Raw genomic sequence first — 19,981 nt, 5'->3', positions numbered from 1 at the left:
ACTACTTCCCAAGATGATATCATCAACGTACACCAAAAGGGCAACAAAACCATCCTTGTTACTTCTAGTAAATAATGAATAATCTGATTTTGATTGACAAAAACCAAAAGCAACAAGTGAGGCAGTGAATTTCTCATTCCATTGCCTTGATGCTTGTTTTAAGCCATACAAGGACTTATCAAGCTTACATACCAACTTCTTTCCTTCAAGTTGAGGCTCCCCCTTAAGCTGAAACTCAGGTGGTAGATCCATGTAGATCTCCTCATCGAGATCACCATGTGTAGAAAAGCATTATGAACATCTAACTATTCTAAATGCCAGTTATGAATTGAGGCAAGGGCAAAGAATAACCTGATCGTTGACATCTTGGCTACAGGACTAAAAGTTTCTTAATAATCAAAGCCCTCACGTTGAGTATACCTGTTAGCCACTAGTCTTGCCTTGTGTTTGTCCACAGTGTCATCTGATATTAACTTGACTTTGAGCACATATTTGCAGCCTATTGCTTTCTTGCCAGTAGGGAGGTGAGTGACTGACCAAGTTCCATCATTTTCAAGGGCATCAAGTTCTTCAGTGATGGCAGTATGCCAATGATCATGCACAACAGCTTCTTCATAATTCTTTGGTTCAAATATGAGAGCAAGAGATAAGGCATAGTTTTGATGAGATGGAGATAGCCATGAGTAGGAGAGTGTTTTCTGTGAAGGGAGGGCAGTGGAATAGGTAAAGAGGGAAAGATTGGAAATAGAGGAGACTAGTTGGCAATGATAGTCATGTAAATATGAGGGTTAGTATTTAATTCTATCTGATCTCCTAAGTTGTAAAGATGGAGAATGTGGAGGTGAAGCAGGAGACAATTGAGGAAGAGGGTCTGAGCTGTTTGGTTCAAGAAGAGAAGGAAAAGAGATAGGAGTGGATGGAGGTGTAGTGATGTTTATATTTTCAGGAGATGAGGAAGAAGAGAGTTGAGGTTCTGTCCTATCTAAAGGAGAGGGTGAGGGGTAAGGAATGAAATCAGGGAAGGTTGGGGGTAAGGTGAGATGGGAAATTCAGATTCTATGAAGATAACATCTCGAGATACAAAGTTGTTATGAGTAGTGAGATCATACAGCTTATACCCTTTGATCCCTACAGGGTATCCAATGAAAACACACTTCTTGGATCTAGGATCAAGTTTTGTTCTGTCCCTTTTGAGTGTGGAGACACGTGCCGGCCCCTTCAAGGTTAGTGGAAACGCTCTGCATGCTACTTCCCCTGGGAAACCATGCAACGTCATGTGAGCCATAAAGGTTTCTAGGTGTTCAAGAGGGTCCCTTCTTTCGTCATATATCTCCATAGCAAGGACCCTAAACTTCGGTGGTAAGGGCACCGCCATCACCTCTTCTATATAGGGCAGACCAGTGCTTATGAGCAACTGGTTCACCGTTGACGATATACCCACCTTCATCGCTATCTCTTCATATTTTCCTTTAAAGTTGCGGAGCTTGTCTTGCAAATTTTTCTGCTCCTCATCTTTATTTGGTCCAGCTTGCATGTTTCGGGACCCCACATGTTCACTATCGCTAGATCTTGCTCAGTTGTCCAGCTCCTGCCAAGGTTTTCTAAGTTCCTCGTTTTCCTTGCGAAGTGTTTGTACTTCGCCAGTTAGTTTTGTTACCCACTCTTCCATAGTTTTCAACCTTACTTTCATGGCATCTTCCATGTTTCTCTTTAGTTGTTTGAAACGGGTTGTCGCAGGCATGAGAAAGATACGCAATATCTATCACGATCTTTTAAAATGATCCCATAAACAACGCCACTATTAACGTCGTGTTTCGCACACCTTTGGCATAAGGAAAGTCTAGCTTGACTCTTTTGGGTCCTTTGTCTACATTGCTCCCCATCAGGTTTTGCATCATTGTTTAGTTCTTGTTGTTGTTGTTGTTCATGGTTGGGGTGTTGAGTCTGATTTGCTAAAATTGTTCTTAGCATATCAAACATTTGATGATGTCGTGAATGGCTTGATCATGTTGAAGTAGCATATCTTCTTGTTGTTGTTGTTTGGTGTGGATATTCTCAGCCATTAGGAATGTTAGGCTTTAGATACCACTTGTAATGACTCTTTTAATTCTATGTTGTATAATGGTTGTAGCAAATGTGAGATTGTAGGGATTTGTAATGGAAAATGAGTGAAGATAAACTATTTGTAAAATTGCTTCAGATAGTTGAATGGAGAAAAGAAAGATATAGGGTTCTTCGGGGGTCCCTTAAACCTCCAAAAGCTTTCTATTCAGATTTGTTGATAATTGTTCAAATGCCTTTTTCTTGTGAATTGTCTGATTCTAATACCCACGCAGGGATAACTACCCAAAGCAATAATATATGAATACCTGTCCTGACTCTAACAGAAATAAAGTAAGGAAATTCCCTACGAGGTTCTAGACCATGTAAAAGAAATGAACAAACAAAACGGTGCACTTTAACAATGGATAAACGGTGGACTTTGGAATAACTGAAACATGCTTGTGTCTTCATGAAACAGTGCGTTGCTCCTTATTGCTGCTGCGCGTTTTGATGCACCAACCCAAGTGGAACGCTGCGTTTTGGAATGGCTTCTTGACTCAACTATCTTCCCAAACACTTAACTCCTGAAGTCCCTAATTGTGTCTTCCATTTTGTCTTCACGTATCTGCAAACCCTAGCCCTCTATGTGCTCCTTCTCTCTTCTCCATGGGGCCATAACACATTTTCATTTAAATGGACCAGATGACATGCTAAGTGGAGGGAGGGCTGTGGTTTATGGAGTCAAGTTTCTGCTACCACTGCTACGTTTCTACCTTCTTGATAAGCTATAGAATTCAAGAATTAAGAGTTCTAGAGAGAGAACTCCAAGTTGGAACATCAAAAATGCCTGACTTCGTTAGAGATTAGATGATGAAAGATGCGGTTTTCATGTGATGATTGAGGCGGGGTGAGACTAAGAAGGGCTTTCTAGATTCTAGACCGTTGGGGGAGTACTGGAACTTAAAAATAGAGGGTTTTTCAAATTCTAGATGCGCGAATAGGAAAGAATGCACTTAAGTGGTAACAGAAAGGAATGAAGCTGGTTAAAATAATAAAATTATAAAATTTAATAAAGAGATAATTTTGAAGCCGGGAGTATAGAAAATAATTTAGAAATAATAGATATGTCAAAAACTTTACAATATTCTATGAAAAAAGTTCAGATATGTTCTAAATATTGTTTGTACCATTTTATCATGTAGAGAGGGAATGAGCAAAGAAGCTTAGTTACTGGATGATAGCCGCAGAGATAACTTTCATGCTCGAAAAATTCTATAAACCACACTACTATATCACTTTCATTCTACTATATAAGATGTAATAAATTTATCAACCATTAGAGGATGCTTTGTTGGATACATTACTCAATAGCTATGATATTACCTTAGGAGTTGGGGTGGGTGTGGCCTTTTGATATATAGGGTCCGGGGAAGAAGTCGTCTCGCAAGCCATCCACAGTACATCCTTGGGAGGTTTCGTGCGCCAATCTTGGGTTGGAGGGTGGTTGTGCGGCTGAGCGGAACACTGCTTCCTTGTGCTGGTAGCTTTTGGTCGGAGTTTTGGGGGGTTTGTTGACCTAATTCTGATTCCACCGCAATATATGCGTGGTCTTTGAGAGCTCAAAACTAATTTGTGGCAGATTTCTGTAGTTACATTTCTAAAGGATACAATTAATGGGAGGCTTTCAAAGGAAAGTAAACACAATCATTAAAGAGAGAGAAATGCTAAAAGGGTAGGCAAAATTTTCATAATCAAGGCATTTCAACATCAAATGACAACACTTTCTAGTTAAAAATTTTAAGTAAATAATTGGGCCTTTATTGGGCTTTGCCTAACTACCAACGAACAAAACGAGGCCGAGAAACCCGAATAAAATCGTTTCTCAAAGCATGAAAAATCAAGCCATTGTACTCTGGACGAATTCCATTGCCTTCCTTCTCACAGACTCCATTCTTTCTTCATCACCATTAGACTCCTCGAACTTGAGGTACTTCTTAAATAAGACCTGCAAATCAAGACAACATGTAAGAACACTATATAAAAGAAAAAGGATTGATTATTTTAAACTTGAAACGATAATAAATAACTTGTGCAATTGTTTTTCTTTTGCTGAATATATTTAATTTGTACACACTTTCATCTTTTTACGCGCTAGGCTCAAACTGATTGCCCTCTCAAAGAGGGCACGTATCACATCCACATCTCCAAGTCGAATCTCCTGCAAGTATGACACATGAATGTAAGTAAACTAGACGACAGCCAAACAATATTCAAGGGATAATAAAAAAGGATTTTACTTGATCGAGATAAATGCTCCAATAATATTTTTTTGTTGGGTACTCCCGCAGAATTCCTTCAAACATGGATCTTCCTCTATCAGGAACCCCATATTTGAATTCAAGGATAGCAGTCTGTGAGATGAACTTGATATGCTCATGGCGGGGAAGACTTAATAAAGCACGATTTACAACAGGCTGAACCACATCCTGCTGTTGCTTCAGCATCCTTTGCACAAGTCTTAACCAAACCTGAACGAAGATAGAACTTAAATATTTTGTTAAAGGACAGAATGATTGTACGAACTAGGAAAATGACGAAAGTACCTCGCATGAACGCTTGAACTTCTTGGTCATTTTGTCAAGAAGCTCATCGGCCAATTTATGTTGCTCTGTCCTCTCATACATTCCCAGGAGTGCCATATGGACCTTTTCCGGATCGTTGTACTGCAAAGCTCTTTGGAATACGTTTGTAACAGCCGCCTGAAGAAGCACACTAATTAATAAAACAATACGCAAGCCAGAACAACAATGAAAGCAAGAAAAAAACAAAAAAGTGCCGTCTTTTTCTAGTACCTGTGGAGGATTTCCGTACTCATTTTCCAAATTAAAATAAGCCACCCAAATATTAAGCTTCTCGTTCTCTTCTCGGAAATTAATTGTGTTCAAAGCCCTATAAAAAGCAAACAGCAACATCATAGTCAAAGTCAAAGTGTATGTAAAAGTAAAGAGGAGTGTTATAGCCACAAAGAGATTACTCATAAGTAATCTCACAAACAGAAGTGACTTAATGTGATCCGTTAGATCTGTTTTACAATAAAAGTAACTTTACAATCTGACAAACCACATTAAGCCACATCAGTTTGTGGGATTACTTTTGTGTAATCACTTTGTGGCTAGAGTATTTCTCAAAAGTGAAACACCTACATAGAAAGCACGATATTCAACCATGCACTGCCAGAAATAGCTGCTTTGCTAATTATGTTTATCTTGTTTATTCAACTATTGTCTAGCCATTCCTTTTTCCTCAAGGGGAGAGGAAAGGGGAAAAAGAGGAACGGGAAAATCGCTCCCATCAAAAAATTTTAAGTGGCTTGAATAAATTCTTAGAAAATAATGATAGCCACTTTGCATCAAAAGATCAAATAAATAAAATGATATGACTGGATCTCGAAAGGTGAGAGGCTTTCACAAAGAGGTATGAGAAAGGGAGAGCCTAAGATCAGGCCGAAAGGTGTAGTCCATGGTCAAAAGTTGAATATTCCTGTACCGCCCCTGTTGGTCCCGAGGGACGGAGGAGACTAGGTTTCGATTTTATATCACCCTTTAATTAGAATTAGCAAAAGCAATATCTTTTGTTTTTAACTCAAAAGCTCCCAATATCTGAGCAAAGTTTAGTTAGATGCCAGAAAAAGTACTTCGCTGAAAAAAAAAACTGTTGAAATTTTAGTTAAAAACTGTGCCTAACTTTCTTGGGAAAAATCCTGTTAGCCTGCCTATCTTTGACATTCTACCAAAGTTCCTCACGGTATTTGGTAGGGTAAGCAAGAAAATTTTCTTATCTCAGTTCATGCTACAAAAAATAACTATTTAAAAAGCTACTTATTACTACTATTATTTATTAGAGGCTAAGTCTGGGTCAAAACAAGAAAGTGCCATAAAAGCTAGAGCCCATAAGCAAACAAATTTACTTTTTGTGTATTTAGGAAACAGTTCCAATGAAAGAAAACTTGTAGTCAGTGGCTAATGTGCAAAATAACTAATAGATAAATGGGAGTCTCATGAACCAGGAGGTTCCATTTCATAACACAGGTCTATTCCAATTAAACACAGCAGAAGTAACGTATTCCATCTGGTCACGTGGCAGACCCATTCTAACAGCTTAACAGGAAAACTCCCATAAGATAACTTTTGACTTTTTTTTAGTGGTTTTTTTTTAGGGGGACGCGGTGGGAGGAAAGTGGGGGTGTCTATGGTCAACGTGGGAGAGGAGGGTCGGTACCTCCATGAGCAGAGATAGAGCAAGTTCCAAATAAAGTAATTGCATACGAGGGAAGTGGCCAGAAGCAAAAAATAACATGCAAATAGCTCAAAGAATACCTTTCAGCAATAGAACGGGCTTTCTCAACATCAGCCATAGAGAGCATGAAAGCCATGTACTTTATCCATACAAAACTGCAATTAGGAGAGCTTCTAACCAGTTTTTCAAATTCATCAGCAGTTCTTGGTATACCATTCTCCACTAGTCTTTCCTCAGCAGCCCTAATTTCTTGCTCCCTGCTCAGGGTAGTTTCCAAGTTAAAACATAAAAACTTAAAAAGAAGAAGAAGATAGAACTAGCCCTTAAAAACGAAATGACCAGGAATGGACAATTGTGAAAACTGAAATGACCTCTCTTTCTTCGCCTTTTTCTTTGCCTGTCTCTTGTTCTTTTCATGTACAGTGGCTGCCTCATCAATATTCTCTTGGTCTTGACCGACTAAATTATCAATATTGGATTGATCTATGTCATCAAGACTGACCTCAAGTGGTGGAATGGAAGCCCTTGATCCTGCTTGTGCAAGAATTGAGCAATCTCCATTTTCATCTTCAGTATACATACTTTGAGCCCCAAGCAAACTACTACCAGGAGATATTAATAAAGTAGTAAAACCATTATCTCTAATGGCTTCATCAGGTTCTTGTTGTGAGGGTAGTTGAAAATCAATACCGTCGCCAATATAGGAACCTTTCATTCCAAGAGAGATGCGGCATCTTTGTTCATCCACCTAAAACAGAACAAAAAATAGAAGAAAATCAATAAGAAATCACTGAACAAGAAACAAAAAACTCACAATGATCTTGGTGAATACTATATCCTTCAGTTGATCTTGGTGAATAATCATTGTTAGTATCCACCAATCAAAACTAACAATGATTCAAAGATAATCTAAAGTTTTGAATCTTATATTTTCCAGTGAGAGGTAAAAGTTAAAATGCAAGTGGGAGTGTAACTCTCAACGATTCTTCATAAACAGTATGATTACCTTTAATATCTTCGCTGTCACTCTCTCCCCTGCTCTGTATTTAGTTTCTATGCTTTCAACATGATCATCTGAAAGCTCTGACACATGGCATAATCCAACCTAGGCAAGAAAAGAGCACAAATACAAATAAATTCCAAGGTCACAATGCATACATGGCAATGCAAGGTAAAATCAGACTCAAAACCAAGTATTTTTCAATTAAAAAATCAACAACAGTGCATAGAACTTCTGTGTAATTTTATAACTAAAGAGATCCCGCACCATCCAGCCGAAATAATCCCGATTTAAAAAAACAGGTTACTTTTAAGCATCAATTTGGGAAGTGGATCACGCCTGGGACTTTCCAGGCTCCAAAAACTGATTTTTAATGACCTAACTTCAAGTACATTTTTACCAGACTTCGATTGAATAACTTATTCCTTACCAAGTTCGTGTCGTCAATTGTGATGAACAAGCCATATGATTCCACCCGCTTAATTCTGCCAGACATAATATTTCCAATACGCAGTGTTCTCAAAGCATCAATTTCAGATTTTGAAGAGCTGCTTCTGCCCAATGTCTTCAATGTCACTTCAACTCGCTTTGATAAAGGCTCCACAGACAACACCCTACACTCAAGCTTTCTTAGTTCATTGCTATATTTCTACCTCTACATATCACTTCAACCAACAAGTAAAAAGATAAATCAGACTTGCCTGCCAGTCAAAAGTTTTCCAACAGGGAATTCTTTCTCAGGGTTCTCGACATATCCATCAGATAAGTTTGAGAGAAGGATTTTGGCATCAATTTTCCGAGAAAGCCAAATGAAACATCCTTTAGATGTAACATTCTTAACATAACCCTATCAAACACAACTAAATAAGCTGATATAAAAATGAAGCAATATTACGTGATTGGAACATGAACTATACATGAACAAAGAAAATCAGAGGAAGCATTTTTTGATAATTGAAAAGAATAAAAAACTAAGCAAGAATTGAAAAGGTGCACGTTGAATATCTTTTAGTGAATGTTCCACTTGCCTACTCAACACCAGTTCTCTCAAAAAGACTGACTACGACTAAAGATAATGGAGACAGTTTCTCTAAAAAGGGAAATTGTTTTTTGTATCACAATGAAAGCTCCCCCATCAAAAGCCCCCACCCCCCCTCCCCCCCCCCCCCAAAAAAAAAAAAAAGCACCTGCTGTTTTGCCCATGGTATCGTCCTGTATGCATGACATTAATCATGGTCAATGCAATCTCTCACTTGATGTAGTAAGTAAAAAAAGAGAGAAAATAGACAACGAGGGAAGAGAAATAAAAGCAATTACTTCCAGGAGAGCCTAGGATGATAATATAAAAGTACCTGTACAACAATATTAGGATGAAGTTCCTCCATCTTCTCAACACGTTTGGAATGAGGCTGCCTGTAAATCATAAAAGAATACTGTGTTCAGATAAACAATTATAAATAAGGAAAACTGCAGATGAAACGAATTTTTAATATCTTGGATACCATTAAATTTCTAAGCAGATAGTTTCCGTAATTTACTGAACCTAATATTTTTTTAGTTTTGCAATACTATTCCTCTTGCTGAATAATTTTTTTTTATATAAGTAATAAGAAGTTTTATTAAATCAAGTAAATAGGCATAGCTCAAGTACACATGAAGTATACAAGAGAAAACACCTAAAGGCAAGCTAGGAAGTAGCAGAAGCTAAAAGAAAACCATGAAAATTTATCCCCATTCAGAACAAGAACATTCGCCCAAAGACATAAAGTTCAAAAGAAAAACTCTCTAATTCCTCCCAACGAACGTTCTCTATCTTCAAAACACCATGCATTCCTTTCCAACCGTAAACACCACATCAGGCATAAAGGAATCATCTTCCAAATAGCAGCAATACAATGACTACCCTTAATGCCTTCCCAACAAGCCAAAAGCCTTCCCAACAAGCCAAAAGATCCACCACCCTCTAAGGCATCACCCAAGCAATACTCGTCCTACCAAAAATCTCATCCGAATAATTAGGTTTTTGGTTCATATAAATTTGGGTTTTGCTAGGTACAAGCGAGTTCGTGCACCATATCGCGTACCGATGATTTTTTTTATTTAAAAAAAATAAAAAATTTTTTTGAGAGACGAAGAAAATCTCCTATATCATAAAAATTATTTTCATCTTTAATTCACATCGTTTCGTTAAACATATGTATTACATACCAATATTGGTGCACGAATTGGTGCACAAACTTGCTTGCAATAAGATTTTTCCTATAAATTTAGTCCCTCGATTCTAACTTCATCCCCGAACTCCATCCTTCCTTTGAAGTGGTTTGCATGTTAAAGAGAGAGAGAAATTGACTTAGAGCATTTTTATGTAGCTTAAAATTAGCAATAAAAGTTGGTCATAATTCAAACCCATCCAACAATGTCTACACACTTTGCATGCACGTTTACGAGGCTTGTAACTCTCTATTACCACCAAGTTGTAAATTGAATATAACATTAAATGGAAAAGAAGAAACAAAAAGCTTATTTTCTGAAGAAACAATATTGCCTAACCATTCATAAATTCTGTCCTTAAAAAACAAGAATGTAAACTTCTAATTTTTATCAGATTAGCAATCCTCACTACTTACTGTATGTTGCAGATTTCAGCAGAAGACTCGGTAAGCATGCCATCTAAAGAAGAACGTAAGGATAAATCAACTTGAATGGTGCCCTTGACAGAGCGGCTGACTTCCAGCACTTTGCATCTGACAAATTGCCCTTCGTAATATCCAGATAATGGGTCAGGCACCCATGAGTCTCTAAGCTCCGTAAAATGTACTCTACCATACAGTTGAGGACAAATCTGCACGAGCAATCCACCAACGCCTGCAAGTATTTTGGATATTCTTCCACCCACAATGTCTCCTTCATGAACATAAGATGTAACATCTTTCAAATGATCATCCATCTTTAAATCTACACCAGCAACATTTCCATTTGCGACAGCAAATGAAGGACGTAGAACCAACCGTAATAGCTTTTTCTCTTTGTTAATACTTAAAATACGACCAGAAACACCTTTTCCCACATGAAAGCGCTTCTGAAATCCCTCTAGTTCACTAGGGTCGGATGCACTGTCAAGAATAAAAAGCTGAGCTCTTACATCTCGAGAAACTGTTAACCAAACCCATTCACTGTCCACCTTATATACATAACCTGTGATGCATTGTCCAGTTGAAAAATCAACATCTTTGGCCATCAGCTTGCCCTCCATTTCAAAGGAATCTGTATTTGAACAGAAACTTAGAATCTCATAGGTGATAAACTTTAACGAACATGGATACAAAGGTTCAAGAAGAGATGGGAAACATTCTCAATATCATTTAATTGATTAGTTGACCCAGCTATGCAGAATACTCTCCTACTTTCCCCTTTCTTATGGAAAATGATTTATACACAACATTTTCCACCACACATTTCACAACAATGTGTTAAATGAGGAGTAATTTTGTAAAACATTTTATAAAAGTAACATTACTTTACAAGAATACCCTTATCTTACAGCATTGTTGTGAAATGTGTTGTGAAAATGTGTTGTGTGTATATCAATACTCTTTCTTAAAAGGGTAGGAATTCCTAGAAGAGCATAGGTCATTTTTTTTATCGACAAAAAAAATTTTATTGAGAATAAAATAGACAAAGGCACGTATACGGGACATATACAGGAGCATCGACTATGCATGCTAGTTTAGCGATACAAGGAAGTCATGAAAAAAGTAATTTAGCGATAGAAGGTCATTTTTTAACATAAGTAATTTAATAATATTTTTATTTTTTTAAAAAAAGTACATTGATTGACAAATAGGCAATAAAATGAGGAATGGCCCAGAATGATTAATTTGCATATATGCAAACCTAAAATTTAGAAGTGTGTAACAATGAGCGTCTTTAGAACTAAAAAAGCTATGATATTACAGGTCTGAGTTAAGATGCCAATAACTTTTTCTTTAGCTCTAAAATATTGTAGTCTCAGTAACAGAAAACAATAAAAGAAGAGAATCTGAAGTGTCTGTGTGGCAGTTAAAACAATGAGGTTTAGAAACAAGTCTAGGCAAGCCTAAAGTATACACCAGATGCAAGCATTTAGAAAGTAACGACAACATTTTGATTCTATCCCGTTACATAATTTAAAAGAGGGAGACTAAAGTCAAGCTCATTTGACTTTAATACCACTGGAACTTGAGAAATGTTACTCATAAACATAAGGTAACTGAAATAGGTTTCGAAACAAATCACCAGAAGGATATTTATCAATATATTGTTTACCTGCAAGAATTTTTGGTTTCAACGACAGATCCCATTGGTAGCTTTTTTTGTCTGATTGCTTAGCTTTAGCAATAACCCTTGCAGTCACTGTTTGCCCAATCCTTAAGTTACTAAATGGATCTTCCAAAGCATTAACATCTTTCACCTGCAATAAAATTGTTCATGGCAAGCTAATTACAAAACAATAAAAAATATTTACTTTAAGAGTGATCAAATAACTAATCAAGAAAAGAGTGATCAAATAGATGCCTTAAAATTTGGAAAACAATACCTCTGTTATATGAACTCGTCCATGAAAACCGAGTCCGAATTTTAATTTCAGCCCAAGAGGGTTAATTTCAGTAATCTGGCAAGCAATACAAGAAAAAAGATAAAAAAAAATCAGTAATCTCAGTCAAAAAAATCTATGTAGTATGCTTCTAAACAAAGCCACCACTGAAAAGAACAGAAAGTCAACTCCTCACGGTTTATGCAGTTGTGAATTTTTTTTATTAATAAAATCACCAGACACCATAAAAGAATATCTCTAGAATATCACAAATACTCTAAACTGTCTACCTCTGCCTGAACCAGAGATCCCACTTCACAGGTAGACTTCTTTCTGGATCTTTTTGTCTCACTGGCTTCACTCTTCGTATTAAGAAGCAATAGCGATCTCCCGAATGTTGAAGGGCTTGGAAGAGCCATAACAGTGACAATGATACTGCAGCACGTGAACTAATTCCCATTACTTCTTGATGCATAATAATCAGCAATAAGACAAATAGTTTATACATAGGAACAATACATCTTTAAAATGTCAAAAAACATTAAGAAAAAATTACGGAAAAACTACAAGAAGCACAAAAGCAAATCCACATTGATATATTATGAAAAAAAAATGTCAAATCTGCAATTAGACAAGTAGTTTTATTGTTCAAAGTTACTAAATTTAGAGAAAAGGAATTAATACAGAGGATAATATTAACCGCATAAAGGTTTGGAAGAGAAGCTGACCAATTTGTGTGGTCCTATGCAATGAACCAAAAGAATATAGAGCTTAAAATGTTTAACCATCAAACTCAATGTTTACCTTTGTCCATTCAGAAATTGTTTCCGAGGAAACTTTTGGGTGTTATAGTCGGATAACGATGCATAACCTATAGCATAATTATATTCTGGCACTGAAAGGACCTGTATCAGGCACAATGCAATTCAGAAACATAAGAGCTTAAGATATGTGTAAATCATTTCACCAAAGCTACTAACAATATTAACAGTCAAACACTTGCCAAGTAATTCTCTTTCACAATTTCCACAATTGCATTCACTGTTTGATCCACTTCCAAGTCCATGGATGGTTCTCTTCTGCGTTTCTGAAACCATAACGGTAAAATTTAGGGAAAAATAGGCAAGGACAGAGAAATAATCACATAAAACCTTCATACATAAAAAAGAAGTGACATCTATACCACACCATAATAAAAAAGTTAAAAAACTGTCCCTAAATAAAAAGCACAGAGTTTGACCTTCTTATGAGATTGGCTTTTTAAACTTCCTCCTCTGGATTCATAAAAAAACTCTGGCTTTAGAGATAAATCCACTAGGTGTTCTGCCACAGAAACATCCAGAACTACGGCTCGAACTAGCGAGCCAGTTTTTGGAGTAGTTCCCCCTACTACAAAGATTATATTAGTAATGATAATAAATAGCCAGGATCACAGCAACAAATCAATGAAATAATCAAAACTTAAGGAGAGTATCTCACATTGATAGTGGGTAATGAAACCAAAAACATCCAGATACTTCTCAAAGCTAACAACAACTCCAATATCCTTCACCTCCTGAATTTTTCCCTCAATAACACTGCCAATGCTAAATCCTTCAACCCACTTTAGCTCAGAACCTTTGGATTCCAATGATCGCAACCTAGCAATCTGGATAAGAAAGAAGATGGCCAAGGTTTAGAAAATATTCTAATATCTTGAAGATCTTCCTAAGAGAGTAGCCAGTAACCATATAAGATTACATACTAATTAGAGGTCACTATAATCTCAAAATTATTTAACCCATCAAATTACAAGGAATAATATAGTACATAAGCAACCAGTATAAGAGAATTTATCATTTACAAAAACTAGAATTCAAAACCCAATGAGCTTGACAAAATGAAAGACAACTTGGGACTCTTCTCTTCAGATAAAAACTCTATAATAGGACCTAAATGCAGCTTACACTTGTGCCACCACTTACACCGTAAATAAAAGGTGAAAGCCTCAACAAGTAGGACACCGGCTTGATGAACACCTTTTTTTACAGGTAAACAAACAAAATTTTATTGATAATGATAATAGGCATAGCCCAAGCACACGGGACGTATACGAAAGAAAGCATCTGCTTAAGAACTCGAAATGGATACAAGAAAATCTTGGAAATTTAGTCCATTGAAATCTATAGCTATTGCTCAAAGAAAGAAATTATTGAAGAAGAGCCTTCAACAGCTTTGCGGCTTGATGAACACATTGCTTAAACAGTACACAAGACCAGCAATGTGGCTGTTGAGATCTGTATATAAAAGAAAGCACCCAACTAGGAAGAAGAGGGAAAACAGAGACATAAAATCAAGATAGAAATTCCAGGACAATTTTGAACCGACAACCAGTTAAAAAGAGTTTTTAACATTATGGATCTAACTTCATCCACAATCTTCTCGCAAGCTTTCAAAGTTCTAAGCATAACATTCATTTTGATCTTTGTGCTTCCAGTGCTTTTATGTATACTACCTGTGTACTTGGGCTGCGCCATTGCAGTTATTAATAAAGATATTCTTATAAAAAAGTATTCTGTTTAGGTAGCAAAAACAAAAAAGCACAAAGATAAATGGGTGATCACAAATTTCCAGTATATGGGGCCAGTTTTTATTGAGGCAATCATGTTTACCTTCTCCTCCAGAACAAAGTATTCTTGAATGAAGGATGCATCTGTCGAATAGCAAGATGACTGCTTCAAGGAAACAGTTATTCTACCTGTTTCATTACTGACCTGAAAGAAGGAGGAGGAGGAGGAGGAGCAGAGTGGATTAATCCCAATTTCAGAACTTCAAAAATCATAATTTCAGAAGCTTAGTCTCAAGTAGTTCACCAACATCGAGAATATTACTACGAACAGACTGTCCAATGTAAAAGGACTCTGAAAGTTCAACCCTTTGGTCATCTGTTGCCTACAGGGGACAACAAAAAATCTGAGTGAGTCCAAACAAAACTCATGCAAAGTATTTGTCAACATCGGGACTGCATGGAAGGGGAAAAACCTTGTTTCTAGGGGAGAACCCAGTCAAACGCCCAAGAAAGCGGACAAAACAACCAGTTTCAATTAAGTTACAGATGTACCCCTGTTAAGAGAAGTAAAATTTAGGCCACAGCAGTTTGAATGCATATTATATAGAAATTGAAATGTGTTTCTCCAAACAAAAACTGCAGCAACATATCACATAAGAAGAGAACCAATTACTCACATGGACTACTGAGTTGGGACGAATCTGACTGAGATCCAAAGGAAGTTGCTGAGAGAACTTGATCAGAGAATGTTTTGCAGACAGTACCAAATTGTTACCAACAATATCTATTATGAAGCAAGAAAAATTTTTAAAATAATAACCAGGTCATCATCTTAATTTTTCCATTTAACAATAAGAGACGAACAGCAGAATCAACAAGAAAGCATTCACTTGGAGGAAAAGGACAAGGAAAGCAAACAGGAAAAAAGCCTGAAAGTTAGATCTTTTGTCAACAAGCATTTCCACAAGCCATGATGAAGATTCAAATCCTAAATGAACTTCAAAGCTCAACCTTTTTATATGAATGATACTAATAACTCACATCAGCAATCAGAAATAGCTGGATAGGCTTTAGCAGCAGATTAGGAAAAGAAGAGCATCAAGATAGTGCCACAGCACTACAAGCCACTTGGCTTCAACATGTACTTTGCATTGATTTGGATCTTTTGAAGTGAAAGTAAAACAGACATTCCAACAATAGGAAGCACCAATAAATTGGTGTTTATGAGGATGTTTTCAATTCAAGTTGCTCAAGGGATTATCAACTGAGAAAGCATTATTATTTTTATTTTTAATTTTTTTTAGGATGTTTTCAGCCTTATAAGAGGTTGCTTTTTTTTTTTATCAGTAAAAGATAGATATTATATATATGAATGAAATAGGCATAGCCCTTGTACACATGAAGTATACATAAGAACTCCTAATTACATTTTAAGAACGATAAATTAAAAACAAGAAATCCTGGAGATTATCCCCATGTAATACAATAGTGGAAAACCAACACATTAGAGTGTGGAGAAAAAAATTCTTCAGCTCGGTCGTAGTGCATTCCTTATCTTCAAAGCACCGCGCATTCCTTTCCGTCCAAATGCACCACATAATACACAACAGAATCATCTTCCACCCTGCCATCACTTGATGGCAGCCTTGCATCTTTGACCAACAACCCAACAAGTCCACCACTCTCATAGGCATAACCTAAGCAACACCTACCCTTAAAAAGATCCCATCCCACAACACCCTTGTTACCTCACAGTGCAATAAGAGATGGTCCACAGATTCTCCATTCTTCTTGCACATGTAGCACCAATCCAACACTACACATCCTCTCTTCCTCAGGTTGTCCGTGGTCAATATCTTCCCAAGAGCAGCACTCCAAACAAAAAAAAAAAAAACTAATTTAGAAGGCACACAGGACCTCCAAATATTCTTCCAGGAGAACGGCATAATATCAAGTTGTGTTGTCAAGATGCTATAATATGCCTTAACTGTACATAATTTGTGGTTATTAGACCTCCACTTCAAACTATCTCGTTGTGCCAAAGGAATCTCCTTAGAATATAGTAAGCTGAAAAATTTTGAAACAATAGTAATTCCCAATCATGTAAATCCTTGTTAAAAAGAATATTCCATTGATGTACATCATGAGAAAATAAGCGCACATCTGCCACTGAAGCCTCCCTATTCACTGCAATACGATATGAGGCCGGAAAAACCCTTTCCAAAGAGTGGTCTCCACACCACACGTCCCTCCAAAATCTGATTCAAAAGCCCTCACCAACAACAAAGCGAATTTGATTTACAAAACATCGTCATCCCTTCCTTATATACTTCCATAAACCCACACATACCCCCCTCTCACTTCCTTAGAGCACCAACCACCCCAAACGACACCATATTTAGCGTCAATAATATCCTTCCACAAAGATCCCCCCTCCACATGATATCTCCAAAGCCATTTTCTCAATAACGCTTTATTAAAAGTTCTCAGGTTACACACACCCAAACCCTCATTCACAACTGAGGCACATACAGTCTTCCATCTAACCAAATGGAATTTCTTCTCCTCCCCCTTACCTCCCCATAAGAACGCCCTAAAGAGTTTCTCCATTCTGTTCGCCACCCCTACAGGCATAGGAAACGAAGATAAAAAAAATACGTTGGGAGTTTAGTGAAAGTACTCTTGATAAGAGTGAGGCGACCCCCTTTTGATAAATACATCCGTTTCCAGCCAGCCAACATTTTCTCTATCATCTCCACTACCCCATCCCATATAGCTCTATTCTTAAAGGTTGCTCCCAGCGGAAGGCCCAGATATTTCATTGGGAAAGAGGACACCTTACAATCCAGAATGCTTGCTAAACTTAGGATATTAGAGACCACACCCACAGAAACCATCTCAGACTTGTCCAGATTCACCTTTAACCCTGACACAACTTCAAAGCAAAGTAATAATGCTCATAAAGTTTGGATTTGGCTTCTATTCGCTTCACAAAAAACTAATGTATCATATGGAAAAAGGAGGTGTGAAATGATAATAGGACCACCAGAACCATTGCTCACCTGAAAGCCCGATAAGAAACATCTCCCAACTACAGCCTGCACCATCCTACTTAATGCCTCCATGGAAGAGGAGATAAAGGATCTCCCTGCCGCAATCCCCGTGAACTATAAAAAAAACCAGTAGGTGCGCCATTAATCAGAACTGAAAACCGGGCTGTTGAAATACAATGACAAATCCATGCAATCCACCTATCCCCAAAATCACATCTCTCAAGCATGTATAAAAGAAATTCTCAATTCACATAATCATATGCCTTCTCCATGTCAAACTTGCACAGAACACATGAACCTCCCTCCTGTACTCCGTAATCCAAGCACTCATTTATAACAAGTACTGAATCAAAAATTTGTCTCCCACGAATAAATGCATTCTGGGATTTGGAAATAATATGTTCCAACACAGGGCAAAACCGGTTAGCAAAGACCTTCAAGATAATCTTATATACACTACTAACTAGACTTATAGGCCGAAAGTCTTCAATAATCAAAGCCTCGTGTTTCTTGGGAATGATAGCAATAAAGGTCTCATTAAGTGATTTTTCAAACTTTTGAAAAGAATGAAATTCGCTAAAAACCTGCATAACGTCATATTTCACAATGTCCCAACAAGTTTGAAAGAAACCCATTGAAAAACCATCCGGCCCCAGCAATTTATCATTTGCCATGCCAGATATGACCTTGTAAATCTCTTCTTCAACAAAAAGTCTCTCCAAAACACTCACACTCTGCAAGTCAATTGTCTCAAAATGCAAGGTATCAAGCTTCGGCCTCCAAGGAACCGATTTTGTGAGAAGGGTCTCATAGTACTGTACTATATGTTTTTCTAGCTGGGGAGAAAAAGATAGCACCTGCATACCCGATTGCAATGACTTGATAACATTATTACACCGATGTGAATTAGCCACTTTGTAACATAACTTCGTACACCTATCACCTTCTTTCAATCAAAGGGCGCTGAATTTTTGATCCCATGAAGTCTCTTCTGACAACAAAACCCTCTCCAAGTTTGCCATAATCGTGCCCTTCCTCAATAACACCTCCTCTGAGTTTTCACCCAATAACTCTTTATCCTCTAAGTCTTGCAATTCCTCCAACAGTGTAGTCTTCTGATTGTCGATGTGATCAAAAATCTCCAAATTTCACTTCTTCAAGTCTTGTTTCAATGCCTTCAACTTGCATGCAAGAACATAACTAAGAATACCAACAAATTGATAAGAAGACCACCAAACACGCACCATCTCTAAAAACCCATCGGCTGTTAGCCACATGGTTTCAAACTTGAAATACATGTATGTGCCCCCTGTGCATACCCCAACAATCCAAAAGGATAGGAAAATGATCTGAATTGACTCGAGCTAGTCATTTCTGTCTTACTTCCGGATATTTAGCTTCCCACAAAGGACATACAAGGAATCTATCAAATCTCAACCAAACCCACCCACTTGACCAAGTGTACTCGCCCCCCCACTAGAGAGAGATCCACGAGGTCCAAATCAAAAATGAACTCACTGAATTCTTCCATGGCCATAGAATGTCGACAATGCCTTAATCGCTCACTAGGAAAGCGAATAGTGTTAAAATCACCCCCCATGCACCACGACACCTCCCATAAGGCGTACAGACCCGTCAACTCCTCCCACAACCTTCTCCTATCGCTATCCACGTTAGGACCATAGGAGCCTGCAAATGTCCATTCCCATCCATCAACCACATTTTTTAAAAGGGTCACAACCAAGAACTCTCTAATGCACTCCTCAATCAACTCAACCACTCTTTTATCCCACATAAGTAACACTCCACCTGAGGCTCCCAATGAGGCCAAATAAGTCCAACACACATACGAGCACCCCCAGAAACTTCGCACAATTTTCCTATCAATAAGTTGCAACTTTGTTTCTTGAAGACACATCACATCACCCTTCCACATCCGCAATATTGATTTAATACAAATGCATTTATGGCGATCATTGAGACCCCGTACATTCCATGATAAAATCTTAGGCTTCATGATTAAACTATATTGCCCCTCCCTTTCGTTATATCCCTTCCGCCACTCCCTTCTTTCACATCATAATTAATGGAACAAGTTAGCTTTTTAAGTTCTCTATCAAGCTTAGAGGCTGACTTCGAATGGCTAGTCTCAAGTGCTATGAGTAGAGCCTTAAATTGTTCTTCATAACCTCCAAATGAAATCCCAATGACAGCTTGAATCTCTTCTACTTTCTTGAAAACCCACTTTGACGAACAACTCTCATAATTAGTGTAGAGAGGGAGTGTACACAACAGAGTTAGAAAGTCCGCCTCCTTACCAGTACTAGCAGGAGTAAAAACAGCCAATTTCAAGCCACACAATGAATCTGGTTCCCCACTGACAGGAGCAAAAATTTTAATTCTTCAACCCCATCTCCACACTTTTTCTCCTCAAAAGAAACCATTTCCAATGAAAAAGAATCTATCGA

At 37.5% G+C, this 19,981-nt stretch overlaps 1 protein-coding gene across 2 annotated transcripts in view; it reads right to left on the bottom strand.

The window, feature by feature from the left end:
- Window positions 1–3,765: 3,765 nt before the first annotated feature.
- LOC108985172 (rRNA biogenesis protein RRP5) overlaps window positions 3,766–19,981 on the bottom strand; it is a 44,757-nt gene continuing 28,541 nt past the window's right edge. For both annotated transcript variants that reach the window (XM_018957364.2, XM_018957366.2), the window contains exons 20-42: window positions 15,138–15,244; window positions 14,934–15,014; window positions 14,769–14,843; window positions 14,564–14,665; window positions 13,392–13,560; window positions 13,153–13,301; window positions 12,916–12,999; window positions 12,717–12,817; window positions 12,203–12,347; window positions 11,916–11,990; window positions 11,645–11,789; window positions 9,967–10,603; window positions 8,692–8,752; window positions 8,041–8,186; window positions 7,770–7,953; window positions 7,346–7,444; window positions 6,711–7,087; window positions 6,420–6,596; window positions 4,896–4,992; window positions 4,647–4,802; window positions 4,341–4,571; window positions 4,178–4,261; window positions 3,766–4,048 (exon numbers count right to left, since the gene is read on the bottom strand). In XM_018957364.2, the coding sequence (XP_018812909.1) occupies window positions 3,941–4,048; window positions 4,178–4,261; window positions 4,341–4,571; window positions 4,647–4,802; window positions 4,896–4,992; window positions 6,420–6,596; window positions 6,711–7,087; window positions 7,346–7,444; window positions 7,770–7,953; window positions 8,041–8,186; window positions 8,692–8,752; window positions 9,967–10,603; window positions 11,645–11,789; window positions 11,916–11,990; window positions 12,203–12,347; window positions 12,717–12,817; window positions 12,916–12,999; window positions 13,153–13,301; window positions 13,392–13,560; window positions 14,564–14,665; window positions 14,769–14,843; window positions 14,934–15,014; window positions 15,138–15,244 (3,590 nt within the window). In that variant the 3' untranslated portion in view covers window positions 3,766–3,940. The remainder of the gene's footprint in view (window positions 4,049–4,177; window positions 4,262–4,340; window positions 4,572–4,646; window positions 4,803–4,895; window positions 4,993–6,419; window positions 6,597–6,710; window positions 7,088–7,345; window positions 7,445–7,769; window positions 7,954–8,040; window positions 8,187–8,691; window positions 8,753–9,966; window positions 10,604–11,644; window positions 11,790–11,915; window positions 11,991–12,202; window positions 12,348–12,716; window positions 12,818–12,915; window positions 13,000–13,152; window positions 13,302–13,391; window positions 13,561–14,563; window positions 14,666–14,768; window positions 14,844–14,933; window positions 15,015–15,137; window positions 15,245–19,981) is intronic.

This window comes from Juglans regia, chromosome 8, assembly GCF_001411555.2.
Source record: "Juglans regia cultivar Chandler chromosome 8, Walnut 2.0, whole genome shotgun sequence".
NCBI lineage: Eukaryota > Viridiplantae > Streptophyta > Magnoliopsida > Fagales > Juglandaceae > Juglans > Juglans regia.
This window is presented reverse-complemented; position numbering and strand designations above follow the sequence as displayed.